Genomic DNA, 23,767 nt, shown 5'->3' with positions numbered 1-23,767 from the left:
CTGTCCTCCTTGCCAAGTTTGCCTCTGTCAGACCCAGGATGACAGTACTTCCATTCATTCACTCAACAAATATTTACCAAGCACTGGCCAATGCCAAACTCTGGGGCTACAGGAGGGAACAAAGCAGACCTCATCCTTGCTTCCAGGGAGCTCACAGCCTCACCCATGCAGAACAGTGATCGGGGCCTCATGGGTCATGGTGCGAACTTCAGAAGATGTAGGGGAAGTTATCGATGGTTTCAGATGGCAGAGCACTGTCCCTCCATTCCAGCCATCCTCAGCTAGGGTCGGCAGCCTTTCCAAAGTCCAGTGGGGGTGGTGGGAGAATGTGGCTGTCCTTGGGGTCCAGGACCTGGCCTTTGACTACCTCTTTGCAGCAAGACACTGCTCAGGCCAGGCCTGATAGTCCCTTGTAACTGATCTCAGCTCCTGGGGTAGGCAGCTTATAGTTTTAAGCCCAAGGGACACCTCTGCCCACTGGGGGGGGGGGGGGCTGGGAGGACAGCTGTCGTGCAACTGAAGTGGCAGGAGCTCCTCAGGGGATCTGCAGAGGAGATCACTGTGACCCCACAATCAGAGTAATGAGAATGGACCTCTCTCTGGCTCCAGCCGCCATCACCAGGCAGCCAGGCACTCGGGTTCAGTCGGCATGAGCGAGGCGTGTCACAGATCGTGAATGTGGATGCGGTCCCTCGGTTACAGGTTTCTGGGATCTCAGAGCTGGAAAGAACCTTAGTCATCACCTATCTACATCAAGACTCCTCCCCACAGTGAGCGTTCTGGAAGAGGGTCTAAACAATTGCATGCCTTTGGAAGATAGGCAGCTCCGTACCTCATAAAGGAATCAATTCATTTTCCAGCAGGTCTAACCCTTCTGAGTTCATCCCTCTATTGAGTTCAAGTCTTCTTCTCTGCAATTGCTTTCCCCAGTTCAAGTTTATCTTCTGAGGCCATGCAGAACAGACCCTCATAAGCAAAGTGACCTTGAACACTTGTCCTTGGCCCCCATTCTCGTTTTCTGTCATGGAGCCTGTTATGGTGTTGGGGTCATTCAGAGGATCGCTGGCTACTCTGCCAGCAGCTGGACTGAACTCTGGCCTGGCCTCCAGCTGCCAGCCCCAGTCTGGACCTATGCAGAGCAGGTGCTTGCTGCTGAAGGAAAGCGGAGCAGAGCAAGGCTTCTCCCTGTCTCCAATCAGACCCCAAGAGAGCACCCCATGTGGCTGATGGTGGCTGGATGCCAAATGAAGTGAAATATCTCCTTTTCTCAGGCTGTTAACTTTTTTTCTTGTTTAAGGAAGGAGAGGATAATGACATTTAGCACTTTACAACTCAGCAGTAAAATGAGCAGATGGAAACAGATCCCCTGCACTGCGGGCACGCTTCCAGCAAGAAACCCTCCCCGGCTCCATGGCGCCAAAGTCACCGTGGGGCTTGCTGGAAGGAATGGAAACACAGTGGCTCCTCCTCTTCCCCAAGCTCCTCCCCATAGCCAGCTGCTCCAGGCCTCACACCTGGCCTTCCACCTGCCCCTGGTAAACACACCTTTGCCTCTGCTCGATTTGTTCCACCTAGCTAGAGCACCTATCATCCCAGGTCTGGTTGGAACATAATCTATTTGTTAGATGAGAAAGTGTCTTCGTTAGCTTTTCACTGCTGTGACAAAATACCTGTGAAAAACCACTGATAGGAGGAAAGATTGATTTTGACTCACTGTTTCAGAGGTTTTAATTCATAGTTGGCCTATTTCATTGCTTTAGGCCTGAGGTGTGGCAGAACATCACTGTGGAAAGACATGGTGGAGGGAAGTTGTTCACCTTGTGGCAATGAGGAAGCAGAAAGAGACAAGAAAGTTCCATAGACAAGATACAGTCACAGAGGGCATGTCCCCAAGGACTTGACCGCTTCAACTAGGCCCCACCTACCACAGTCTTCTCCCAATAGTCCCTTCAGTTATGAATCCTTCAGTGGATTAATCCACTGGTGAGGTCGGAGCCTCATGGTCCAATCACTTCCCAACAGCCCCACCTCTGGACATGGCTGCGCCGGAGACCCAGCTTCCACACATGAGCCCTGGGAGACACTCCAGCTCTGAACCATGACAGGGGTGAGGAAGAGGGAGGTGATCTTGATGAGAGAGCCACAAGCAGACTTCTGTAGAATTGTGGGAAAGTTCCAGTTGGCCACAGAAGGACAATTCAACCAAGCAGGGCTGATCCCCCTGGGGATATCATAGAAAATCACTGCTGTCATCACCATCAAAACAATCAAAACGATCTACTGAGAACACACCATGACCAGGCAGTGAGCATGCGTTCCCTGTTTCTCACCCCATGCGATGCTCACAAGCTGGTGAGCTGCACATTGGCATCAACCACCCGCCACACACAATTTTTTTTTACAGAGGAAACTGAGGCTCAGAGAGGTTCCCACAGCTTTCTTAAGGTCCCTTCACTCTGCACTGACTGGCAGGCAGGCTAAAGAGTACTAACGAGTGGCTTCTTAACTATTGGGGCTTTAGATTACTTTCTCTTCTCTCACATACGTTGCTCTATAAACTGAGCACATAAAATTCGGATGGATTTTTCTGTTTACATTTTTAAACCAGTCAATAGCTCTGTGGTGGGGCTTGTTCTATTTGGGAATGTAAATTGTTTCATTAAACTGCAGTTCCTCTTTGGGTTTTATTTGTTACCCACAAAAAAAAAAAAAAAATACAGACACAAGGGCTGGGGTTGTGGCTCAGTGGTAGGGCGCCAGCCTAGCATGTGTGAGGCACTGGGTTTGATTCTCAGCACCACATATACATAAATAAATAAAATAAAGGTCCATCGACAACTACAAAATATGTTAAAAAAAAAAAAAAAAAAAAAAAAAAAAAGACACAAGAACTACTGTGGTGGATGGAGCTCTATGGTTTACCCCTCCATAGTGGGAACACTTGTACCCCTATTTGGGTGGACTTCTAATTGCTCCTCCCCTCACTGTGAGTGGTGGTGAAGATTGTCAATCATAATACCCTACCCACAAAAGCAGACATGTGACTGAATTTCAGCCAATCAGAGTCCTTCCCATAAGTTTTTTTGTTTGTTTTTTGTTTTTTAATTCCCAGCAGGAACTGGAGGGAAAGAAAATGTCCTGTACCACTGCAGGCATTGCTATCAGTGACTGCCCCCTTTAGGATTAGGCTTGTCTTGAGCCTCAAAGACCTGCAAAATAGTATCTGTAACAAGATGGCTGTTTATCCTGCAAGGTGGGTTCAAGTCTCACCTCCATGTCCAGCTCATAGCCCCTCTGCCCGCGTTCACCAGACACACACCCAAGCAATTGCCACCCTCAGCCCAAGCACGTGGCAGAGTGGAAACACCAGAGAGTCATTCCCCCAGGAAGCAGCTCTCAACCAGTGATGAATGGAAACAGGCTAAATACCTCGGCCTCCTAAGCCAAGGGAGTAGGCTAGCTCTGGGGCAGGTTCTGCACTGTCTCTGGAGGTCCCCAGTGAGAGGGAGGCCCAGTTCCCAGGCAGCAACCTATTCCTCAGCACACCCTGCCATCATTTCCCTCTCTTCCTATCTCACCCCCTCCCCTACCAAAGTTTCCTGGAATCCACTGCCAAATGAAATAGCTTGCCCTGGACGCCTTGATTCAGTGTCTGCTTCTCTGGGAAGCAGCTTGACGCCTGGTGCGAGTTCTCTTTCTGTGTCAGCTTGGCAGGACCACTGCTGTGTGTGTTCCTCCAAAATCAATATGTTGCAACTTAAGACTCAATGGTATTAAGAATCGGGGCCTTTCCAGAAGTGATTAAGTCAGGAGAGCTCTGCCCGTATGAATGAATGAGTGCCCTTAAAAAAGAGGCTTTAGAGACTGCCTGACCTTTTACAGCCTTCCATTGCTTCTGCTCTTTGAGGACAGTACCTGTCCCTTTTTGTTTCCTTCCACCATGGGAGGATGCAGCAAGAAGGGATCATCTTGGAAGCAGAGAGCACCCTTCATCAGATGTGGAATTCTAGTACCTTGATGTTGGACTTCCAGCCACCAGAACCATAAGACATACTGAAGCAGGCCAGAGGCCACCACCCTGAAGACCCTCGCCATAATTAAGCTTCGCCTTTCATCAGAAAGATTTTTCCAAAGAGTATCAGCAGGCAGGATGTCTGCAGAAAGCATTGTGGTCTGAAGCATCCTCTTTCATGTAAATGCCAGGTTTGCCCACAAAAGGTGTGATAGAGTCGAGTCTGCAAACTTGTTGTACAAAAAGGTATTATCTCTGTTTTCTTGGTTGAAAAAACAAACAAATCCTTGTGAAACCTGTGTCTGATCTATGGGATGGAACAGAGAGCACTTGTCATGTGAACCTCCAACCCCTCACCACTACCACTGGGCATAAGGTTCAAAGAATTTCCAAAATCTCTGTCCAGAGAATGTTTCAGGCATGAGCCACACTCTGGACCGGCCATCTGCAGCCAATAAACCTGTTTCCTGAAAATTCCTCGGGTGTCCAGCCTCTTCTGTCCAACTTTAATATATCAGTTCATTATAAGTTATCAGGTCTCATGTATTTTGTTACAGAAGTTCAAATAGACCAAGACAGATAGAATGCCCAGCTATCTGGTCAAATGTTATTCTGAATGTTTCTGTGAGGATGTTATTTGGATAAGATTAACATTTGAATCTGTGGACTTTGAGTAAAGCAGATTGCCCTTCCTAATGAGAGCAGACCTCATCCAGTCAGTTGAAGGTCTGAACAGAAGACTGACTTCCCTGGAGCAAGAGGAATTTTGGTCTTGAACTGCAGCATTGGTTCTTCCCTGTGTCTCCAGGCTGCTGGCCCACTCTGCTGATTTTGGATTTGCCAGTCTCCATGATCACATACACCAGCTGCTGAAAATCTCTCTTTGTACACACACGTGCACACACTGTTGGTTTTGTTTCTCTGGAAAGAACTCTAACGCAGACACCCTGGAGGTCCTCCCTCATTCCAAGGGGAGGAGTCTGCCACCTCAGTACTGTGCAGCACTTCCTGTGTACCTCTACTACGAAGCACTAGCATCTACCTATTGCATTTATTAAGAACAAAATAGAAAGGAGTACATATTCACTGAGTACCAGCTATGTACCAGGCACTGTATCAGTTATGTTGTGCTCATTTATTCACAAATTTATTCATTCAGTAAAAATTTTTTTTGAGAGTTTACAACGTGCCAGGCAATGATCTAGTCCAGGGATTGACAAAGTATGTCCCACAGATCAAATTCAGACTGCCTCTAATTTTTTTTTAAAAGTTCTATTGGAACATGACCATGCTTATATTTTTACATATTTCTATGGCTGCTTTCATGTGACAATGACAGAATTGACTGAGACTGAATGATCTGCAAAATCTAAAACAGTTACTGTTTGCCTCTTTAAAGAGAAAATTTGGCTTTCCCTGGGCTAGGTACCCAGACCATTGAGGTTTATATTCTACTGGGGCTGGGGAGGTGCAGAGAGTTGTATTACAAATAAACCAAAGAATGAGAAAGGTACTCACGATGTTGAATGGTGATAAACACGATGGAGAAAAATAAAGCAGGAAGGGGTATGAGGAGTGCCGGGAGTGCTGCCACAGCAGTGGACCGTGGAAGGGCTGGGGACTTAGCTCAATGACAGAGCATTTACATACCATGCACAAGGCCCTGGGTTCCATCCCTAGCACTGAAAGAAAGAAAGAAGGAAGGAAAGAAAGGAAGGAAGGAAGGAAGGAAGGAAGGAAGGAAGGAAGGAAGGGAAGGAAGGGAAGGAAGCCAGTCAGCCATGGCTGTTGATTTAGAAATAAATAGTATTTATTTTCTAAATAGATATGATTTATTTAGAAATAGATAGCTCATGCCTATAAATCCCAGCAACTCAGGAGGCTGAGGCAGGAGGATCACAAGTTCGAGGCCAGCCTTGGCATTCAGCATGGCCCTGAGCAACTTAGTGAGATCCTGTCTCAAAAAAGAAAATTAAAAGCTGGGGATGTGGCTCAGTGATAAAGCACCCCTGGGTTCAATCCCCAGTACCAAAAAAAGAAGGAATGAAACAGGGTGTCAGGAAGTCCTGGCTGCAAAGGTGATATTCAAGCAGAGACCTGAGGAGGTGAAGGAGTGAGCCATGGGGACAGAGGTGGGGAGCTGCCAGGAAGAGGAATGACAGATGAGAGGGCCAGGCTGGAGCAGTGTGCACAGTTAAGACTGGAATGACCACTAGCCCTTCAACTGCTTTCCCACTTAATGACTTATCCATCATTATCTCATTACACAGGTCTTCTTACAAAAAAAAAAATGATCTCAGTATGTTTTGATCACAATTACAGAGCACTTTCAGGTTACAAAGTTTTCTAATGTTTGTTGCACTTCACAACATTTCAAAGAGGCTACTAGTCCCATTATAGAGTAGCCAAAAGCCAGAAAGGTCTAGTTACATGCCCAGGTCACATAGCTAGTTAAAAGTTGAAACTGGATCCTGGTATGTCTGTAAACTCCTTTGGGTTCCGTGTGAGTGGGGTCGGTGGATAAAATGTTAAAGGAGGTAAAATCCACCACACAATGGTGCATGCCTGTAATCCAAGCAGCTTGGGAGGCTGAGGCAGGAGGATGGTGAGTGCAAAGCCAGCCTCAGCAACTTCAGGAGGCACTAAGCAACTCAGTGAGACCCTGTCTCTCAATAAAATACAGAAAAGGGATATGGCTCAGTGGTTGAGTGCCCCTGGGTTCAATCCCTAGTACCAAAAAAAGAAAAAAGTACAATCCATGCCATCCCAAGCTTATTTTAAAATATAATTAGCAGCTCTTCCAAAAAATATTTTTAAGTATGACAAAAAGGTTTTATATCACCCTCAGAAGCTGCAGAAAATCCAAGTTCAAGGACGACCTAGCTAGCTAAGGAGAGAATATAAGAACTACTCTACGTAATAAGCACTTTGAAGAATTAGATAACATTTTTGTTATGTGCCACATGACCCACAATGTGCCAGGCACATGCCAGTCAGTGGCACTGTCAACACATGAACAATAATAATAGGAAACAGTACTGAACCCAGATTATGTGCCAGTGTATTGTCCCTAAAGCAAAGGGGGACACCATGTCCCTGTATAGCCTCTTTCTATTCCCCAAAACCTGGCCAAGTTAAGGGAACAATGAGGGGAAGCCTGGGCAAGAAAGTCGAGATACATATTGTGCTGAAGGACCCTGGCTTTCTCTTAGGCACACAGGAACTAGGGCAAGTTAGTGTCATCTGCAGAAAGCTGCTTTCTTGTATGTACGCTGGGACAGTTGCTCCTGGGGATGCTGCTCATACACACAGACTAATGCTGAAGATGGCACTGTTCTGCAGCCTACCAACTGCAGACTGTTCTGCAGTCTGAATGGGGACTCTGGAACTAGGGCATGTCCCTCATCCAGCCAGCCACCAGTGGACAAGACACCATGAGGAGGAGGGGGCGCTGCTTGGCAAAGCACTGTGAGGGACAGAGGTGCTATCTGTCAGCCTGTCACCACTGAACTCTTCTTGGGGCAGTCTCCAAACTTTTGTAGGCTTTCCCCAGTAAACCACATGACTCCTGTGCTGTCACCAGGCACTTTCTTTGACTTTCCTGCAACCTACCCCACTGCCCTGACACAATGAGGCTGTGGATGAGACGGGCAGGCACTGAGCTAACCATGCCTAGCTCACTTCAACTTCATCACAGCTTCACAGGGAGATGGAACTAGTGTTTTAAGGATGAGGAATGGAGGCTCAGGGAGATTGAGTAGATCACCCATGAAGGTGTAAGAAGTGGGTCAGGAAGCAAGGATTTGCACTTAGAGACACATGCAACTGTGACAAATCCCAGGCCAGATGAGGGACTCAGACAAAATCATAAGTGATGTCAGGAGAGGGAGAGTCCCTTCCAGTGGAGCTTCAAGGAAGGTGTGTTAGTCAGCTTTCCATTACTGTAGCAAAATACCTGAGACAGTCAACTTAAAAGAGGAAAGGTTTATTTGGCTCCCAGTTTTGGAGTTTCCGGTTTGTTGCTTTTGGGTCCATGGCAAGGCAGCACATCATGGTGGAAATCATGTGTAAAGCAAGCTGTTTACCTCATAGAAGGGATGCAAAAGAAAGATGTGAAACTGGAGTCCCACAACCCCTTCAAGGACATACCCCCAATAACCTAAGACCTTCCACTAGGCCCCACCTCTAAAGTCTCCACTGCCTCACACTATCAGAGCTAGGGACCAAGTTTTTAACATATGGACCTTTGAGAGATATCCCAGATCCAGAAGGGGTCCTAAAGAGGGTACCATTGCACTGGGCCCTGAAGATCAGGCTTTTCCAGACAGAGGGACCAACTCAGATGACAGGGTCTATTTGCATTATGCTCACACAACATTGGTTGTGAGTCAAGATGTGCTTGTTACAAGTAAGTTGCTACTGGAAGCTGTGAGTGTGGACCTTGGACTGTTTATCAGACAGATCTGAGGATGCCTCCTTTCCTCCCTTTTTACTAGTTTTGTTGAACATGGACAAGCTAATCAACCTTTCTGAACTTTGGTTTCTTCATCTATAAAAGGGATATAACAAGGATGTTTATACTTTATGAAGTGTTATAGGATTGAATTGGATACAGGTGTAAAGTATTTAATATTGTCCCTGTACATAGGGCCAATCCATAGCAAGGACTCTGGAAATGTAAATGATGATGATGATTTTTTTTTTTTTTTTTTTTTTTTGGTACCAGGTACTGAACCCAGGAGGCCCTAACCACTGAGCCACGTACCCAGCCCTTTTTAATATTTTATTTAGACACGGGATCTCCCTGAGTTGCTAAGTGCCTTGCTAATCTGCTGAGGCTGGCTTTGAACTCTCGATCCTCCTACCTCAGCCCCCGAGTTGCTGGGATTACAGGCATACACCACCTCACCCAGCAATGATTATAACAATGATTATAATAATTAGTGGCCACATTCTTTAATTTCTCTCTCTCTCTCTCTCTTTTTTTTTTTTTTTTTTGCAATACTGGAGATTAAACCCTGAACCCAGGGGTGCTCTACCACTGACCTACATCCCCAGCTCGCCCCCTTTTTATTTTTTATTTTGAGACAGGGTCTCACTAAGTTGCCCAGGCTGGCCTCAAACCTGTGATCCTCTTACCTCTGTCTCCCTAGTATCTGGGATTACAGGTTGTGCCATGGTGCCCTGCTTGTTTTCCTTTTTGATAACTAATATATGAGTGAGTTTTCTGTGTTTTCTAAAACTCGTGGGGCTTTAACCATGAGTGAACTCTGTAAAACAAGACATCCAATAAATTGCTGATCAACTGATTGATTGACAAGTCAGCCATGGGGCTGGGGTTGTGGCTCAGTGGTAGAGCCCTTGACTAGCATGTGTGAGACACTGGGGTTGATTCTCAGCACTGCATATAAATAAATAAAATAAAGGTCCACCAACAACTTAAATATATGAAATGTTACACAGGAAGTTGCTAGCAGTGGCAGGGCCAGGCTCTGGGTCTCCACCACCCTGGACTTTCTCAGCAGAGAGGAAATCTACTTTGACTATGGCTGTCTTGACCAGGTTCTGCAGCTCCAGGCGGAGAGCCTTCTGCAAACTCGGTAAAATTCAGCTTTCTTGGCCTGCCTCCCAAGGGGGTCGCAAGCATTAATTAGTTACCACTGGTAAGTGCTCTGAAGATGTGGGGGTTTATAAACACAGCAAGTCATTAGGCCTCTCCACACCACTATGCTCTACAGCCTAGGAACTGCTAATTGAGAAATAATTAACACCTCAGGGTACAGAAGACAGAGGCCTGGCTTTTCCAGGATTGGAAGGGATGTAATAATGTGTAAGGGAGCATGGAGAAATAAAAGGCTACTTTGGAAGTGTGAATCATGGGAGATTCTGAAGCTGATTTGGTCCTGCTGCCACAGAGGAGTGGGGACTGTCACCCCAGTACACCCACTGGAAGTGCACTGCCTAGGGAAAACCCCTCCCACAGTCCTGGGCCATAGAGGACAAGCAGGGCTCTTAGATGCAGACCTCGGGCCCACCCAGCTTCACCTGGCCTCCTAGTGCCAGTGGCATGTTCCAGCCCAGCTGTATGTTGCTCAACTGTGACTCTGATGTTCTTACCACCTACCATCCCACTGAATTCTCCTCCCCAGGTTGTCTAGTGCCTTTCCTATAGACCGGCTGGCTGCACATTAGACTCATTCTGGGGGAGACTGTAAAATATTGCTGCCCAGGCCCACCCCAGATGGACAGCTAGCACCCTGGGTGGGTTGGGGGGTGGGTTCACATGGTGATTCCAGTGCAATCAAGCCTGAGAACAACTGCTCGGACCTGTGTTTCAAGTACAGTGTTAGGAGCTATAAGAAATAGAGATGTAACTCCTACCACATCCCATACCTCCCTTACACTGGCTCATCCTTTCCCAATCTGCGCCCTGGAGCATCCTTGTCTCTGTGCAGGGATGTTCCACTCCACTCCCACTGCCATCCTTGTCCTGCTCATTCCTCAGGCTGGTCACCTCCTCCTTGAAGCCCTCCTTCTCCACATTCCCACAGGACGTCCCCGCCCCATCCACTGATCTCATGACATTGTTCCTGGCAGCTCCCCTAGAGTAGAGAGCTGCTTGGCTCACCATCAGAGTCACCAGTGTCTTACATTGGGTCTGGCATATTTTAGGCATCCTATAAACTGTAGTTATTAGGAAGAATTATAAAATATGCTGCTCTGGTTGCAGCATATATTGTTTCCTGGGTCTGGAACATTCTTTCTCCAGATATCAGCAAGACTGTCTTTCACCTCTTTAGGGTCTTTGCTAAAATGTCGTCTTCTTGAAGTTTCCTTTGAGCCTCCTATTTTAAATTGCCACCACTCCAACCCTCACTCCATTCTACTTCCCTAGTTAGCTTTTCTCCAAAGCATTTAACATCTTCTGATAGATTCTGCCGTTATTTAAAATCCTGATAATTTTTTCGCTATAATTTTTTGTGTTAATTTTTATTTTTTAAAAATAATTTTAGGGGCTGGGGAGATAGCTCAGTCGGTAGAGTGCTTGCCTTGTAAGCATAAGGCCCTGGGTTCGATCCCCAGCAGGTTGTCGTAGTTACACTGTCGCCAGCAGGTTGTCACAGTCACACTGTTGAGAGCCGTACTCCTATCGGAGGATGTGGGCAGAGGTAGTGGGAGGGAACTCTTAAAACCTTCGGGAGTCGGCTTTTACCATAGAGTTATACCTCCTAATTCCTAGAAGGGACTTCCGGAATGGTGATCTATTCATTGCTGCCCAGGCCAATCCATGATCTCAGGGAGAGCCGGGTTCTCTCTTCAACTAAACTTCCGGAAAACTTCACACACGTGTCCACGGGGAGGGGGTGGGGCCAGTGCGCCCCGCCCCGTCCCAGTGAGCGCGGCCTTGCGATTGGCGAGAAGGTCTGGAGGCAGGGCTTAGGGCGAGCTGGCGCAGGCGCGCTGGCGCGGCGCGGCGGACAAGCGGGTGGCACTGGCGGAGTCTGCTGGTGGTGAGCATGGATGACAGTGGGAGGAGAGGAGCGGGCGAGGGCGGCAGTCAAGCAAGGGCTGTGGGCGCGGGGACCCAGGACCTGGTGTTCGTTTTCCCATGTGCGTCCGGTCCTTGAGTTGAGGCGGGGTCACAATCACATGAACTCTTGGATTGACCGACTGGTCACCTGGTCTCAGCTTTCTAGATTGTAAAGTGAGGGCAGCACTTCCTCCCTTGTCTGCGTCGGGTGGTCCTGAGAGCCGACATTCCTAGAAGTGCCGGCTCTAGAAGGGCCTTGGGAATCATCCGGTGACTGAGCCAACCTTCCCTTTTTACGAATGGGAAAGCAGATCTCGGCAGTGGACGAGGGTCACTCCTAAGTGAAGGCTTCGCCAGTTCTTAGAACCCGATGTGAGGTTTCATTGCAGTTTTATGGGATTGGGAGCAGGGAGTGTACCTTGCCTTTCAAGGTTGACCCTGTGCGGATTTGCTTTTGCTTGACAAGGGATTTCTCATTTCATAGCCTCCTCCTTCTGTGAACTGGGTGTAACAGTTGTCGTAGTAATAGTAGTAAACACTATGCCACTTATTTTGCACCCAGCACTATTGTGAACACTTTGTGTACAGCTTTCCTGATTGGATTGCTGGGCAATTGGGAGTCTGAGAACCTTTTAAAAGACCTGATGTGGAAGCACCAGCAGCTCCACACAGAGTAGGAACTCTGTAACAAAGTTTGCCGAATTTGAATGACTCAGAGGCTCTTTGCTAGATCTGAAGGTTTGGTCCCATTCGTTACTATACCATATTTGTTACTCTGGGAAGAATATTTTGAAAAATTAAGATAATACTAATCTTCTATTGGTATAAGCAGAGAACAGGCACACATTTGGTGGGGGAGGGCTTAAAGCTCTTATCTAAATTATACAGATAATTATATCATTGCATCCCTTTCCTCTTCATTTATTAACATTTGATCAAGAAATGTTATTAATAATTGCCTAAATATTAGGCATTGTGCTAGACCCTAAATCTAACAGTATATAAGTTTCACGAACTCATAGCTTAATGGAGGAATAGGACATGAAACATTTGCCCCCAATACTAACACACAAAGGTGTCTTAGAAACATTTTTTTGGAAGTGGCTCCAGTACAATATACTGCAAGGAGGTATGTGCAGAAGGAGCTAAGAGGAGGAAGTGGCTTTCTGTTCTGAAGGGTTGGAGGAAGCTTCTGGGAATAAGTGAACCTTGCATGATGAGTTGGAGTTTGGCCTGTTCCAGGAATGATTAGTAATGTGGGGCATGTTAAGGAATTGGTGGGATAAAAAGCTGGAAGAGATGTTGAGATCAAAATATGAAAAGTTTTGATACCATTCTGAGAAAATTATGATGAGGAGCTGTTAATGAATTATAAACAGTGGATTGTTCAGACCAGCTACCTTTTTATCAGTAATATGGAGACTGAAATGACAGGTAAAGAATCCTTCAGCTAATTCATGGATAAGACATTTATTGAGTGTCCACTGTGTCCAGGCACTGTGCTGGATGCTGCAGATTCTACCGGGTATGAAACAGAAAAGGTCATTGTCCTCATGGAGTTTACAGTCCCAGTCAGCACAAATGCATGGCTAGGTCCCTCTAATGTTTCTTTCAGTGTGGTCCCTGAACAAGCCACATCAGCACCATCTGCGTACTTGTTTGAAATGTGAGTTCTCTGCCCATACCCTACACCTATTGAAGCAGAAACTCTGATGTTGAGACCTGGCAATCAGTGGGGTTTGGATTTGGTTTGGTTTGGTATGGGGATTTAACTCAGGGCTGCTTAATCCCCAGCCCTTTTTTATATTTTATTTAGAGACAGGGTCCCACTGAACTGCTCGGGCCACACTTAATTGCTGAGGCTGGCTTTGAGCTCCTTATCCTCCTGCCTTAGCTTCCTGAGCCGCTGGGATTGGAGGCGCTATCTTCCCAGGCTCTGATAGTCAGTGTTTTAACAAGCCCACAGTGATCTGATGCTCCATTGAATTTCAGGATCACTGGACTATTGTAGCAAGTGGTAGTGAGGGGCTAATCCAAGGTAAGGCAGTAAGGGTCAGAAGGAAGAAATTATGAGAGAAATTATGGAGACTTTCTTGCTTCAAGAGGCATCAAGGGTGAAGGAGATTCTTGCTTGGGCCATTGACCTAAGGTTGGACTTCAAGTAAGAAATGGAGCCAGGGGTAAATTCATATGTGCTTCTTCTCCCAGGCCACACTCCAATGAAGCCACACCAGGGCTCTGTGGTAGTGTCTCCAACCTTTTAGTATTTGTACAGTTCACAGGGAAAATGGATGAGGCTACTTGTTGAAGGGGACCAACAAGTGGACCTGAAGCTGGTAAAGGTAACCAGCTGGGGATTCTGGAGGCATCAGTAACATGTGGGCACACTGCCCCAGAGCTCTGCTGCAGGGACTGTGCTGGAAAGTGGTACTCAGCTAACTTCAGCACTGTAAATCGAGAACCCCAAAGGAGTTTATGCCCTTTGACTCATTGATTTCCTTCTTGAAATGTCTCCCAAATATATACCAAAAAAAGAAGAAAGTGATCTGTTTGTTGTAGATTACATGTAACAGAGAAAACCAACTCTGGTGACAGGAAAATCGTTTTTGATTTAGTCCATGAGTGGAAGATGATACTGCTCTTAGAAATGAGTGGGTATCTTATAACAGATACACACTTATTCATTGGACAGCACATAGTAAGTAAGCTCCTGCCACGTGCCAAGGACATAGTGGTGAGCAAGATAGATAGGTCCTTGCCCACACACAGCCCAGTGTCTGAGGAATCAGCCAGTGAAGTGAGCAGGCCCCCAGACAGGGATTGGCGTTTGATGGGAACCAGTGGACTGTGCAGGAGAAGCCAGTTGTTTGGTGTCTGGAGAATGAGACAAGAGAGGCTCCCCAGGGAAGAGGGCGGCAGTCCTCAGGCCTGGAGATGAGTATATGTTGGTATGCAAAGGGCAGGGGCTGTTCTCACAGAGGAAACAGCGTGTTTAAGAGGCATATTAGGAAACTGAAACAGGGCGAGGGCACTGAGGAGACGTGCCCAGGAGGGGGATGCTGTACACGCCCTGAAGGTCAGAGGCCTAGACCTCACTCCCAGGGCATCAGGAAGCCATTTTGAGCAACAAATACTATGACCACGTGTGCAGTGGAGACCTGCCCTGAGGCTGCAGTAGGGGAGCAGATTGAAGGAGGACACGAATGCAAGTTGGGAGATCAGCAAGGAGGCTGGTACACAGCCTGGTTGTTGAAATGACAGTGGTCCGGACTGAGGTGCAGGCTGAGAAGGTGGAGGGGGTCAAGAATGACAGGGTCCAGAGGACTGGTGAATGCGGGCCACAGCAAGGGGCAGAATGGATGAACCCAGGTTTCTGGTTTGGGTGAGGGACAGCTTGCAGTGCCATTCAGTGTGATAGGCAGGTCTGGGGGAAGACGCTGAGTTTATTCTGGGGTGCAGAGATTGAAGTAAGCTGTGCTGTGCTCTCCAGGGAGGGGGTGGATATGTAGGTCTGAAGCTTGAGATAAGCCACACATGGAGTGGAGATGCGGACCACCCAGGGTGTGTGCAGGGAGGAGGGCAGAGGCCCCTGAGCGGGTGGGAGGTGGGAAGATCGGGGCTTGCTGAAAAGACAAGGGATTGCCACGGTGCCATCAGCAGTTGCCTGAAGGATTACATTGGATTTTCTTCTCAATTTTTCGCTCAGTTTTCTACAATAATAGCAAACATCAGTCAGGCTCATAGTATTGTGCCAGATACTGTTCTAAGAACTTCTCCTAACTCTTCTAAATTCCCACAGTAAACCTTCAAGGTAGGCCCCATCATTATTATCTTACAGGTGAAGAAACTGAGCGCAAGGGACTAAGGCACATGGGCAGGGAAAAGCCTTCCTGGAATCCAGGCTGTCTGATTACAGGCACTGTGCAGTCACTGCTGGTGGTGTCCCCACAGCATGTTGGCATGCTTTCATAGCCAGGAAAAATACTGATTTTTAAAAAAAATTTTTAAGAAATAAAAGGGGGGGCTGGGGAGATAGCTCAGTTGGTAGAGTGCTTGCCTTGCAAGCACAAGGCCCTGGGTTTGATCCCCAGTACCCCCCCAAAAAAAAAAAAAAAAGAAATAAAAGGTAAGAGAAGTAATGCTTTGATCTGCTAGGATATCAGAAAGAAGGATTCACATCTACAAAGTCAGTGGCTGTCTTGGAAGTTTTCTGGACACCTAAGTGGCTGCTTGGTGACTCAGAACCCAGTTAAAGCTCATTCCCCACAACTCATTTGTCTCCAGGTGCCTGCTTCCCTGTGCCAGGTTGTCATGGAAGGGCTGCTGACAAGATGTGGAGCATTGTCCATCTGGGCCACCTGCAGTCACCAACTGTCCAGATACATTTCCCACAGGTGTCACCACTGTGCCCCAGGGAGAGGGCAGCGCTTGATACTGTCCCGCATGTTCCAGCCACAGAACCTTCGGGAAGACCAAGTGCTCTCTGTGGAGGGAAAATCTAGTGACCTGACCTGTAAGAGCCAGCGACTGATGCTGCAGGTGGGCTTGATCCTCCCAGCAAGCCCTGGCTGTTACCATCTCCTGCCCTACACTGTCCGTGCCATGGAGAAGCTTGTGCGAGTGATAGATCAGGAGATGCAGGCCATTGGGGGCCAGAAAATCAGCATGCCCAGCCTCAACCCAGCAGAGCTCTGGCAGGCCACCAACCGCTGGGACCTGATGGGCAAGGAGCTGCTAAGACTTCGAGACAGGCATGGCAAGGAATACTGCTTAGGTCCAACTCATGAGGAGGCCGTTACTGCCCTCGTCGCCTCCCAGAAGAAACTGTCCTACAAGCAGCTTCCATTTCTACTGTATCAAGTGACAAGGAAGTTTCGGGACGAGCCCAGGCCCCGCTTTGGCCTTCTCCGTGGCCGAGAGTTTTACATGAAAGATATGTACACCTTCGACTCCTCCCCAGAGGCGGCCCGGCAGACCTATAGTCTGGTATGCGATGCCTATTGCAGCCTATTTGACAGGCTGGGGCTGCAATTTATCAAGGCCCAGGCAGATGTGGGCAGCATTGGGGGCACAATGTCTCACGAGTTCCAGCTACCAGTGGATATTGGAGAGGACCGGCTTGCAGTCTGTCCAAGCTGCAGCTTCTCAGCCAACGTGGAGACACTAGACTTGTCACAAATGAACTGTCCTGCCTGCCAGGGCCCACTGACTGAAACTAAAGGCATTGAGGTAGGGCATACATTCTACCTGGGTACCAAGTATTCCTCCATTTTCAATGCCCAGTTTACCAATGCCCACGGCAAACCAGCCCTGGCTGAAATGGGGTGCTACGGCCTGGGTGTGACAAGGATCTTGGCTGCTGCTATTGAAGTTCTCTCTACAGAAGACTGCATCCGCTGGCCCCACCTCCTGGCCCCTTACCAAGTCTGCCTCATCCCCCCTAAGAAAGCCAGTAAGGAGGCAGCTGCTGCCGAGCTCATGGGACACCTGTACGACCACATCACAGAGGCTGTGCCTCAGCTCCATGGGGAGGTCCTTCTGGACGACAGGACCCATCTCACCATTGGAAATAGACTGAAAGATGCCAACAAGCTCGGCTACCCCTTTGTGATAATTGCTGGCAAGAGGGCCTTGGAGGACCCTGCACATTTTGAGGTTTGGTGCCAGAACACTGGTGAGGTGCTCTTCCTCACCAAAGAAGGACTCATGGAATTCCTGAACCAGGTGCAGGTGGTCTGAGTGCCCGTCTCATAGCGTGGCATTTACTCTAACACTGCATTCCTTGGCCTATGCTCCTCTCCTGGTGGTCTCTGCAGAAACAGGACAGCTCATGGAAAGTGAGAATGTATTAGAGAAACCAGTATCTACCCAGTCCTTTGTTCAGGTTATTTGTATTCAAAATCATTAACTTATTCCCTTCTTTGGACTGGCCATCCCATCATAAGCCATTCCTTTCACATACCATTTCAGAAGCTTCTATTAGAAGGCCGAGAGGCAAGAAAGAGACCTAACTTTGCCCTTGGGCAAGTCACTGCCCTTCTCAGCTGAGTTTCCCACGTGTAGGATGGGAAAGGCAAAAGGCCAAGGGCCTCATGTTTCACTCAGTCCAGAGAGCAGGCCTCCCAGCCTCTCCCCTGAGAAGCTAAGCAGAGAATGTAAGGGAAAGAGTCAGGAGGCCTGATTGCCACCAGCTCACTGGTGGCTTGACACATCTGCTCTCCTACTTGGGCCTCAGTTCCCCATCTATAACATGAGAAATTGGAACTATACCTGTAAAGTCCTTAAAGCTATTGCTGTGTGGTTCCACAAGGGGTTCATGTTTGGTGAATCTGGTTCCTCTGATCCTCCATGGTCTGGGTTTCCTGCAAAACTGAATTGCCTAATAACCCAAAAACTACCTCCAGAGACCTAACCCTACTGAGATGGCTTAAGCACTGAGATCATGTTTTCCTTATTGATGTTTTGTTGTCTGGTTTGGGGTACTGAGGATTGAACCCAGGTGTGCTATACCACTGAGCCACATCCCCAGTGCTCTTCAGTATCATCATCATCATCATCATCATCATCATCATCATCATCATCTCACTAAGTTGCTTAGGTCCTCACTAAGTTGCTGAAACTGGCCTCAAACTTGTGATCTTCCTGTCTCAGCCTTCTGAGTAGCTGAGATCAGATTTTCTTGATTGAATAAAATCTATTAGATTGAGCCTTTCGTGTTAATTAGAAACAGTAATAACATCTGCTATTTTAATAATTTATAATAGCTTACTGTTCATTTTCATTCTTTTTCTACTGTTTCCACACTCAAAAAAAGAAAAAAGTGTGGCTGGGAAATTATGTTTTAACCATGTGTGAGCAGCAGACTTCAAGCCTCATGGTGACCTTGTCTTGGGTGCAGACTTGGATCCCAGAGCCACAATAAATGACTGTAGAGAGCTTTTCTCTGCCTGAAATCCATGGGAAACTGGGAGTGGACTTGAGCTACCAGAGCAATGCTGCCTGCTTTCACTGCTCCTGCACACTAGATTAGGAGCATGACCAGAGTTTCCATCCTTGACCCCTTGGAGTCCCCCTCCATGTCCAGGCCTAACAAGAATCTGTCAAAACCAAGCTCAAAGCCACCACCTCCTGAAAACCTGCCTGACAGCTTCTAGAAGTGGTTCTTCCCTCTGCCTCACACAGCACTGATCACCATACCCAGTCATTCTGCAGCGGTCCAGGTGGTCTTGTCGCTGGTGGGGAGCTGCTTCCTAGTGCGCTGTAGCTCTTGTCTTGGCCAATCCCTATCCCGTGCCCTGTTAGACAGCTGCCCAACAGCTTACGACCACTGCTGTTACTGCAAGAGTAATGCCACCAAAAGCACATGCATCATTAGGTTCCCAGGGAATGTATCTGCCAAGCCTTAATGACGCCTAGGCCTACCTTTGAACACTGGAATACTAGGTTTTCAGACCAGGAGACAATTCTGAGAGCAAACCTAGAAAGGCCTGGTCACGAGGCAATGGTCTTGGCCTTACTGCGTGTTGGAATCACCTGAGTTCCCTGCCGACGTTCTGGTTTGGGTTGGGGCTGTGTCCTAGGCATCGAGAAATTCAAAGCTCCCTGGGTGATTCTCATGTGCCGGTCAGTGGATTGAGAGCTCCTGCTATAAGAGCTGCCCCCTTGGGGACCCTCTTCATAGTTGGGCATTTCTCTGAGTAATTTCAGTGAGGTATTATCAGACTTACACAAGCTCTCAGCTTTTACTGGTCTGGTTTTTGTCAAGAGCTTGCCCAATGTCCCTGTGCTGTGAGGCATTTTTACATACTGTTTCCATTCCTTAAAACTGCAAGGTAGTCATGATTGTCATTTTACAGATGAGGAAACCTGAATCTCCGTTAAAGCAAATGACTTAAAGATGCCCTGCTATTAGGGATCAAAGCTAGAATCTGGGCACTGGCCAAAAACTATGCCCTTCCCACTGTACTTCTTTGGCCTTGCCTAGGCAAAGTGATTTCAGGAAGTAAAACTGAATTTATGTCTGTCTAATCAGGTTAGCCTTGAAAGTGTGAGAAATTAGAATCCATGCAAATGAATGCTTCAAATAATCTTTTTAAACTCTGTTCTTATTTATGGAAGGCTAGCCTAATGGCGCTTCAAAAATCCAGATTCCAGGAATAGAGAGCCAATTAACTTTCAACTCTTTGTAAACGCGCAAGTCCTAGGACAATTTGAGGATAATGTAGAATCCGAAACTTAAGAACAGAGGAGAGCATCAAACTGGCTGCTCCAGCTGTGAGTTACAGATGGGAAATAGCCTGAAGCAGGAATGAACTGCCACATGCCATCTGACTGGCAAATGCCAGGGTAGGCACCATGGCCCCTTGGGTCAGGTCTTTTCGGGGAAAAGAGGACTGGGTCAGCCTGTGAGCTACCAAAGCCTGAGGCTGCTGAAACTGGTACTTGTCCTCCTTATTTTACAACAGGGAGACAAACATGAAGAAGACAGTGATTTGCCCAAGGTCAGCATCCTGATCATTAAGCCCGTGTTTCATCAGGTAGCCAGGGGCAGTGAGTTTTGGTGGAAAGACAAGAGCCTTGAAGAGACATAATCTAGAGTCACCACTTGCTGGGGACATGACTTGAGAAAATTACCTTTTTCACAGCTCAGATTCTTCATTGGTAAAATGCTTCTGCTAATGGCACCTGCCTTGTATAGTGATCTGGGGCTGACTGAGCTCATTTGTGGTGAAATGCTTAACCCTTAGTCTGCTTTCAAAAAATCTTTCCCTGGGGCTGCAGATATAGCTCAGTTGGTAGAGTGCTTGCCTTGCATGCACAAGGCCCTAGGTTCAATCCCTAGCACCGCCAAAAAAAAAAAAAGAAAATCTTTCCTTTACACTGGACCATGTAGGGACCCCTCCACACATAGGAAGCTCAGGCTCTGCTGTTAACTCTTAGCTCAAGACCTGCATCTTTTGTTTGTTTGTTTTTTGCTTTCTTTATAGGATGCTTTACTGCCTTCCTGGGGAGTGCTGTGGGCAAGGACTAAGCAACACCTACTGAATGAGTTCATCTCAGAGCAAAAACAGAAATATTCAAACAGCGTACCTTATTTTCTCCCATTTCTGAACTCACTGATTTTTACCTCTTGCCATAAATAGATCAAATGAGGATGCTGGCAAAATAACAGGTACAGGCTATATTATCATTGCTCATTCCTTGGGGAGATCCAGAGGCAACTGGCTGGGAAATAGCAGAATTAATACTTGGAGACAAAGGCTGGTTCATAACAAACCCATCATGTAAATCAAACTTAGAATGTAAATCAAGGTTTTCATTAATATTCTGTGTTTTAATGGAAGAAACTCCTGCTGAACTATCAATAAAGGAATTTACAGAAATCTGCTAAAATTGCCATTGGCTTAACTGCTTGAGTGCCAAGCTTCTTCAGAGTTCCCACAATCCATATTAAAATGCCAGGATGCTTTTTAGAATGGATTGATTGTATCCAGGGGCACATAAGGCCTTGTCTAGAGTTGAGAAAATTATTTCATGATGTTATTGCACACATTTTATTTAAAAAATCAAATATCAATTTAAAACAATGACTTGAATTGTAGAGTAAGACTAAGACTAGAGACTGGAGCGGGATCAGCTGGGCTATGTGACAGCCACGTGACTGCAAGATGCTTCCTTGAGTCTCTGCACTTTAACTTCCTCAGCCAAAAAATGGGGAAATGGTGTGCTGTTCATAGCTGGAGCTTGGTAAGTAGCAGCTGCCCTTAAGTGGTATTAAGTGATACTTTGTGCATAGTTGCTGGCTGGGTGGTACACTGTGGGCCAGCAGAAAGGGGTGGCACTTCAGGCTCCCTCATGAGGCTCCCTGTGTTGAGGCAGAATCATGTGCAGAAATGGTGTCCATGCCCGCCAAACCAGCCTCTCCAGGCTGCTAATGAGCTCCCACGGTTAGAGCTTAATTGCCCTTAGCTAATGGAAACTGTGTAGGACCTGGGAGAAAGAGGCCCTTACTGAGTGACAGTAACTGAGGATGCTCCATTGGAAGGGTAGAACTGCTGAGGCTCACCTAGTAAGCTCACAGGCTGATGAGAACCTCACTGATGGAGCGGCAGGTGCTCTGGGGATTTTGACTGTAGCCTCCTGCAGTGATTTCTGCTGACAGTGGATTATTCTAGACAGGAAGGCAGGCTGGGGACATTGCATTCATGACACAGTGAGTGTCAAAACTTTACTATAGCTTGGAGTGAGCAAGGCAAAGGCAGCCAGCTGGCTCTGTTGCGAACTCCTCGAGGCGGTGAGGCCTGGTAGTACTGACAGCTCCTGAAGGGCTCAGGAGCATTCTGAATTCAAGGCCTGCTCTGCTTGTCATTAGCTTGCTTACTTTGGGCAGGTATCTCTCTGTGCCACTTCCTATAAGTAAAAGGCAGGAGGGGGCATGAAACTGCCTGCTCCCGGAGGTGTGGGGAGGATTAAGTGAGCCAGTCTACACAAGCACCTGGGCCGCTGCCTGGCTTAGCCCAGTGCTCAGTAGGCAGCAGCCATTGCTTCTGAGCTGGGCCAGCCTATGCCCTTTCAAGCCTCCTCGCTTTGCTTGAGGGCCTCCCACCTTGCCCCACTTCCAAACTCCTTCAGCTTCATGGCCCAGGTCCATCATGTGTTATCACTTCTACCTGTGATGTCTTCAGAATTCATCCTTTCTCTGAGCTATTGACAAGTAATTACTTGTGCACCTACTAGGTGCTAAGCAGGTGCTGTGCTGGACCCTGGCAGTAAAGAAGTTCAAGGCCCTTAACCCAGCTTACAAAGAGGTAGGGGAACCATCAAGTAAACAGGATGCAGCGTGGTAAAGAGTAGTGATGGTGCAGCTCCATGGGGACACCTGGTGAGGAACCGGGAAGGGCTTCCTGGAAGAGACAGCAAGAGATGACTGAAGGATAGACATTAAGCATGACAGTAGGAACAGTTGGAGGTGAAGAGAGGGGAGCAAGTGGGAGGCAGAGTGGGCCAGGCAGAGGGAACAATGTGCAAAGGCCCAAAGCTAAGAGAACATGGCTGAGTTGGGGAATGAACAGTAACAGCTTGCTGTGAGGCAGGCTCTGTTCCATGTGCTTCACATGGATTATTTCATCCTCAGCACCCGCATGAGGTAGGTGCTGTTATCTTGCTCATATTGCAGATGAGGAAACAGACAGAGCCTAAGCAAAGTGCCCAAGACCTCCAGCAGTGAGCATGGGGCCAGAACTGGACTGCAGACCACCTGGCTGCAGAGGTGAGCCCCTCAGCCACTGCACCCTCCTGCTGCAGAGCTGAACTGTGTCCAGGATACCCAGGCTTAGGGGGTCAGGGAGGAAGCAGAAAGCTGCAGCAGGGTGAGGGCCCAGATCCTGCAGGGCCTCGAATGTCACAGAGTGCTGATGCGGGAAGAGGAGCCCGCGAGAGCTCTGAGTAGGCATAGGACAGGCTTGCTTGTTGTCACTGTCTTACTCTTCACTGGAGCAGCTTCCAGTCCAGGGTTGGATTTACCATGCCCACTGGATAGTGGGCACTGAAGGCAGAGCTGCCTGATGCCCTCTGACTTTGATGCCTTGTGTGGGTGCAAGATAAGTGTTTATAAAGAAAGGAAATGAAGGAACAGAGGACAGAAGGATGGTGGCCCTGGGTGAGGGGTATGGGTTCAGTTGCTGGCTTTGATACTGACTAGTGGTGTGACTGTGTGCTGCCACCTCCATGTTTACAAAACTGGGGTCACAGACCCAAGAGGGTGGCTATTAGATTAAACAAGAGAATCTAGTTACAGCAGCTAGCACAGCATGGGAATTCAGTGTCACCAGAGGCCAGGACCACTGCTTGCTGGTCTGCCCTGTGTACCTGACAGCACTGTGTTTTGGAGGACTTTGTCCCCCTACTCAGTTCTCAGTTCTCCAGCTGCCAGTCCAAATCCACAGAGGTAACCAGACATAAGTCAGATGGTACTGCCTCCGTCACTGATTCCTGACTCTGGAAAGGGCCACACTCTGGTCCTTCTGGGAGGGAGGGTCCCTGGGCTGGGGATGGAAGAGGCTTTGCCCTTCAGTCAGGGATGCAGATGCCAGAGCACATGCCTTGCCCTCAGCGGTCCCCTTCTACAGGCCTCCATTTCCCCCTTTCATAAAAGGGGCAGGGAGGGGTTGGAGAATAGCGGCTCTGCTGAAGTCTCAGGGACTGTGGCCAGGGTCACCAGATGA

The 23,767-nt window shown here is 47.8% G+C and overlaps 1 protein-coding gene across 4 annotated transcripts; it reads left to right on the top strand.

Moving 5' to 3' along the window:
* The first annotated feature begins 11,458 nt into the window (after positions 1 to 11,458).
* Positions 11,459 to 21,134, top strand: PARS2 (prolyl-tRNA synthetase 2, mitochondrial). Of its 4 annotated transcripts, XM_079141050.1 has the most exons (3): positions 11,485 to 11,523; positions 13,038 to 13,209; positions 15,828 to 21,134. In XM_079141050.1, the coding sequence occupies exon 3, from the start codon at positions 15,855 to 15,857 to the stop codon at positions 17,280 to 17,282; it is 1,428 nt and encodes a 475-aa protein (XP_078997176.1). In that variant the 5' UTR covers positions 11,485 to 11,523; positions 13,038 to 13,209; positions 15,828 to 15,854; the 3' UTR covers positions 17,283 to 21,134. The 4 variants fall into 4 exon arrangements, with proteins under 4 accessions (XP_078997174.1, XP_078997176.1, XP_078997175.1 ...); XM_079141048.1 differs by lacking the exon at positions 13,038 to 13,209 and having other exon boundaries at positions 11,459 to 11,523; XM_079141049.1 differs by lacking the exon at positions 11,485 to 11,523 and having other exon boundaries at positions 12,403 to 13,209.
* The last annotated feature ends 2,633 nt before the right edge of the window (positions 21,135 to 23,767 follow it).

The sequence above is a fragment of the Sciurus vulgaris genome, assembly GCF_902686455.1.
Source record: "Sciurus vulgaris genome assembly, chromosome: 1".
NCBI classification, from domain to species: domain Eukaryota; kingdom Metazoa; phylum Chordata; class Mammalia; order Rodentia; family Sciuridae; genus Sciurus; species Sciurus vulgaris.
The sequence above is the reverse complement of the archived record's forward strand: the minus strand, read 5'-3'. Positions and strand labels throughout refer to the sequence as shown.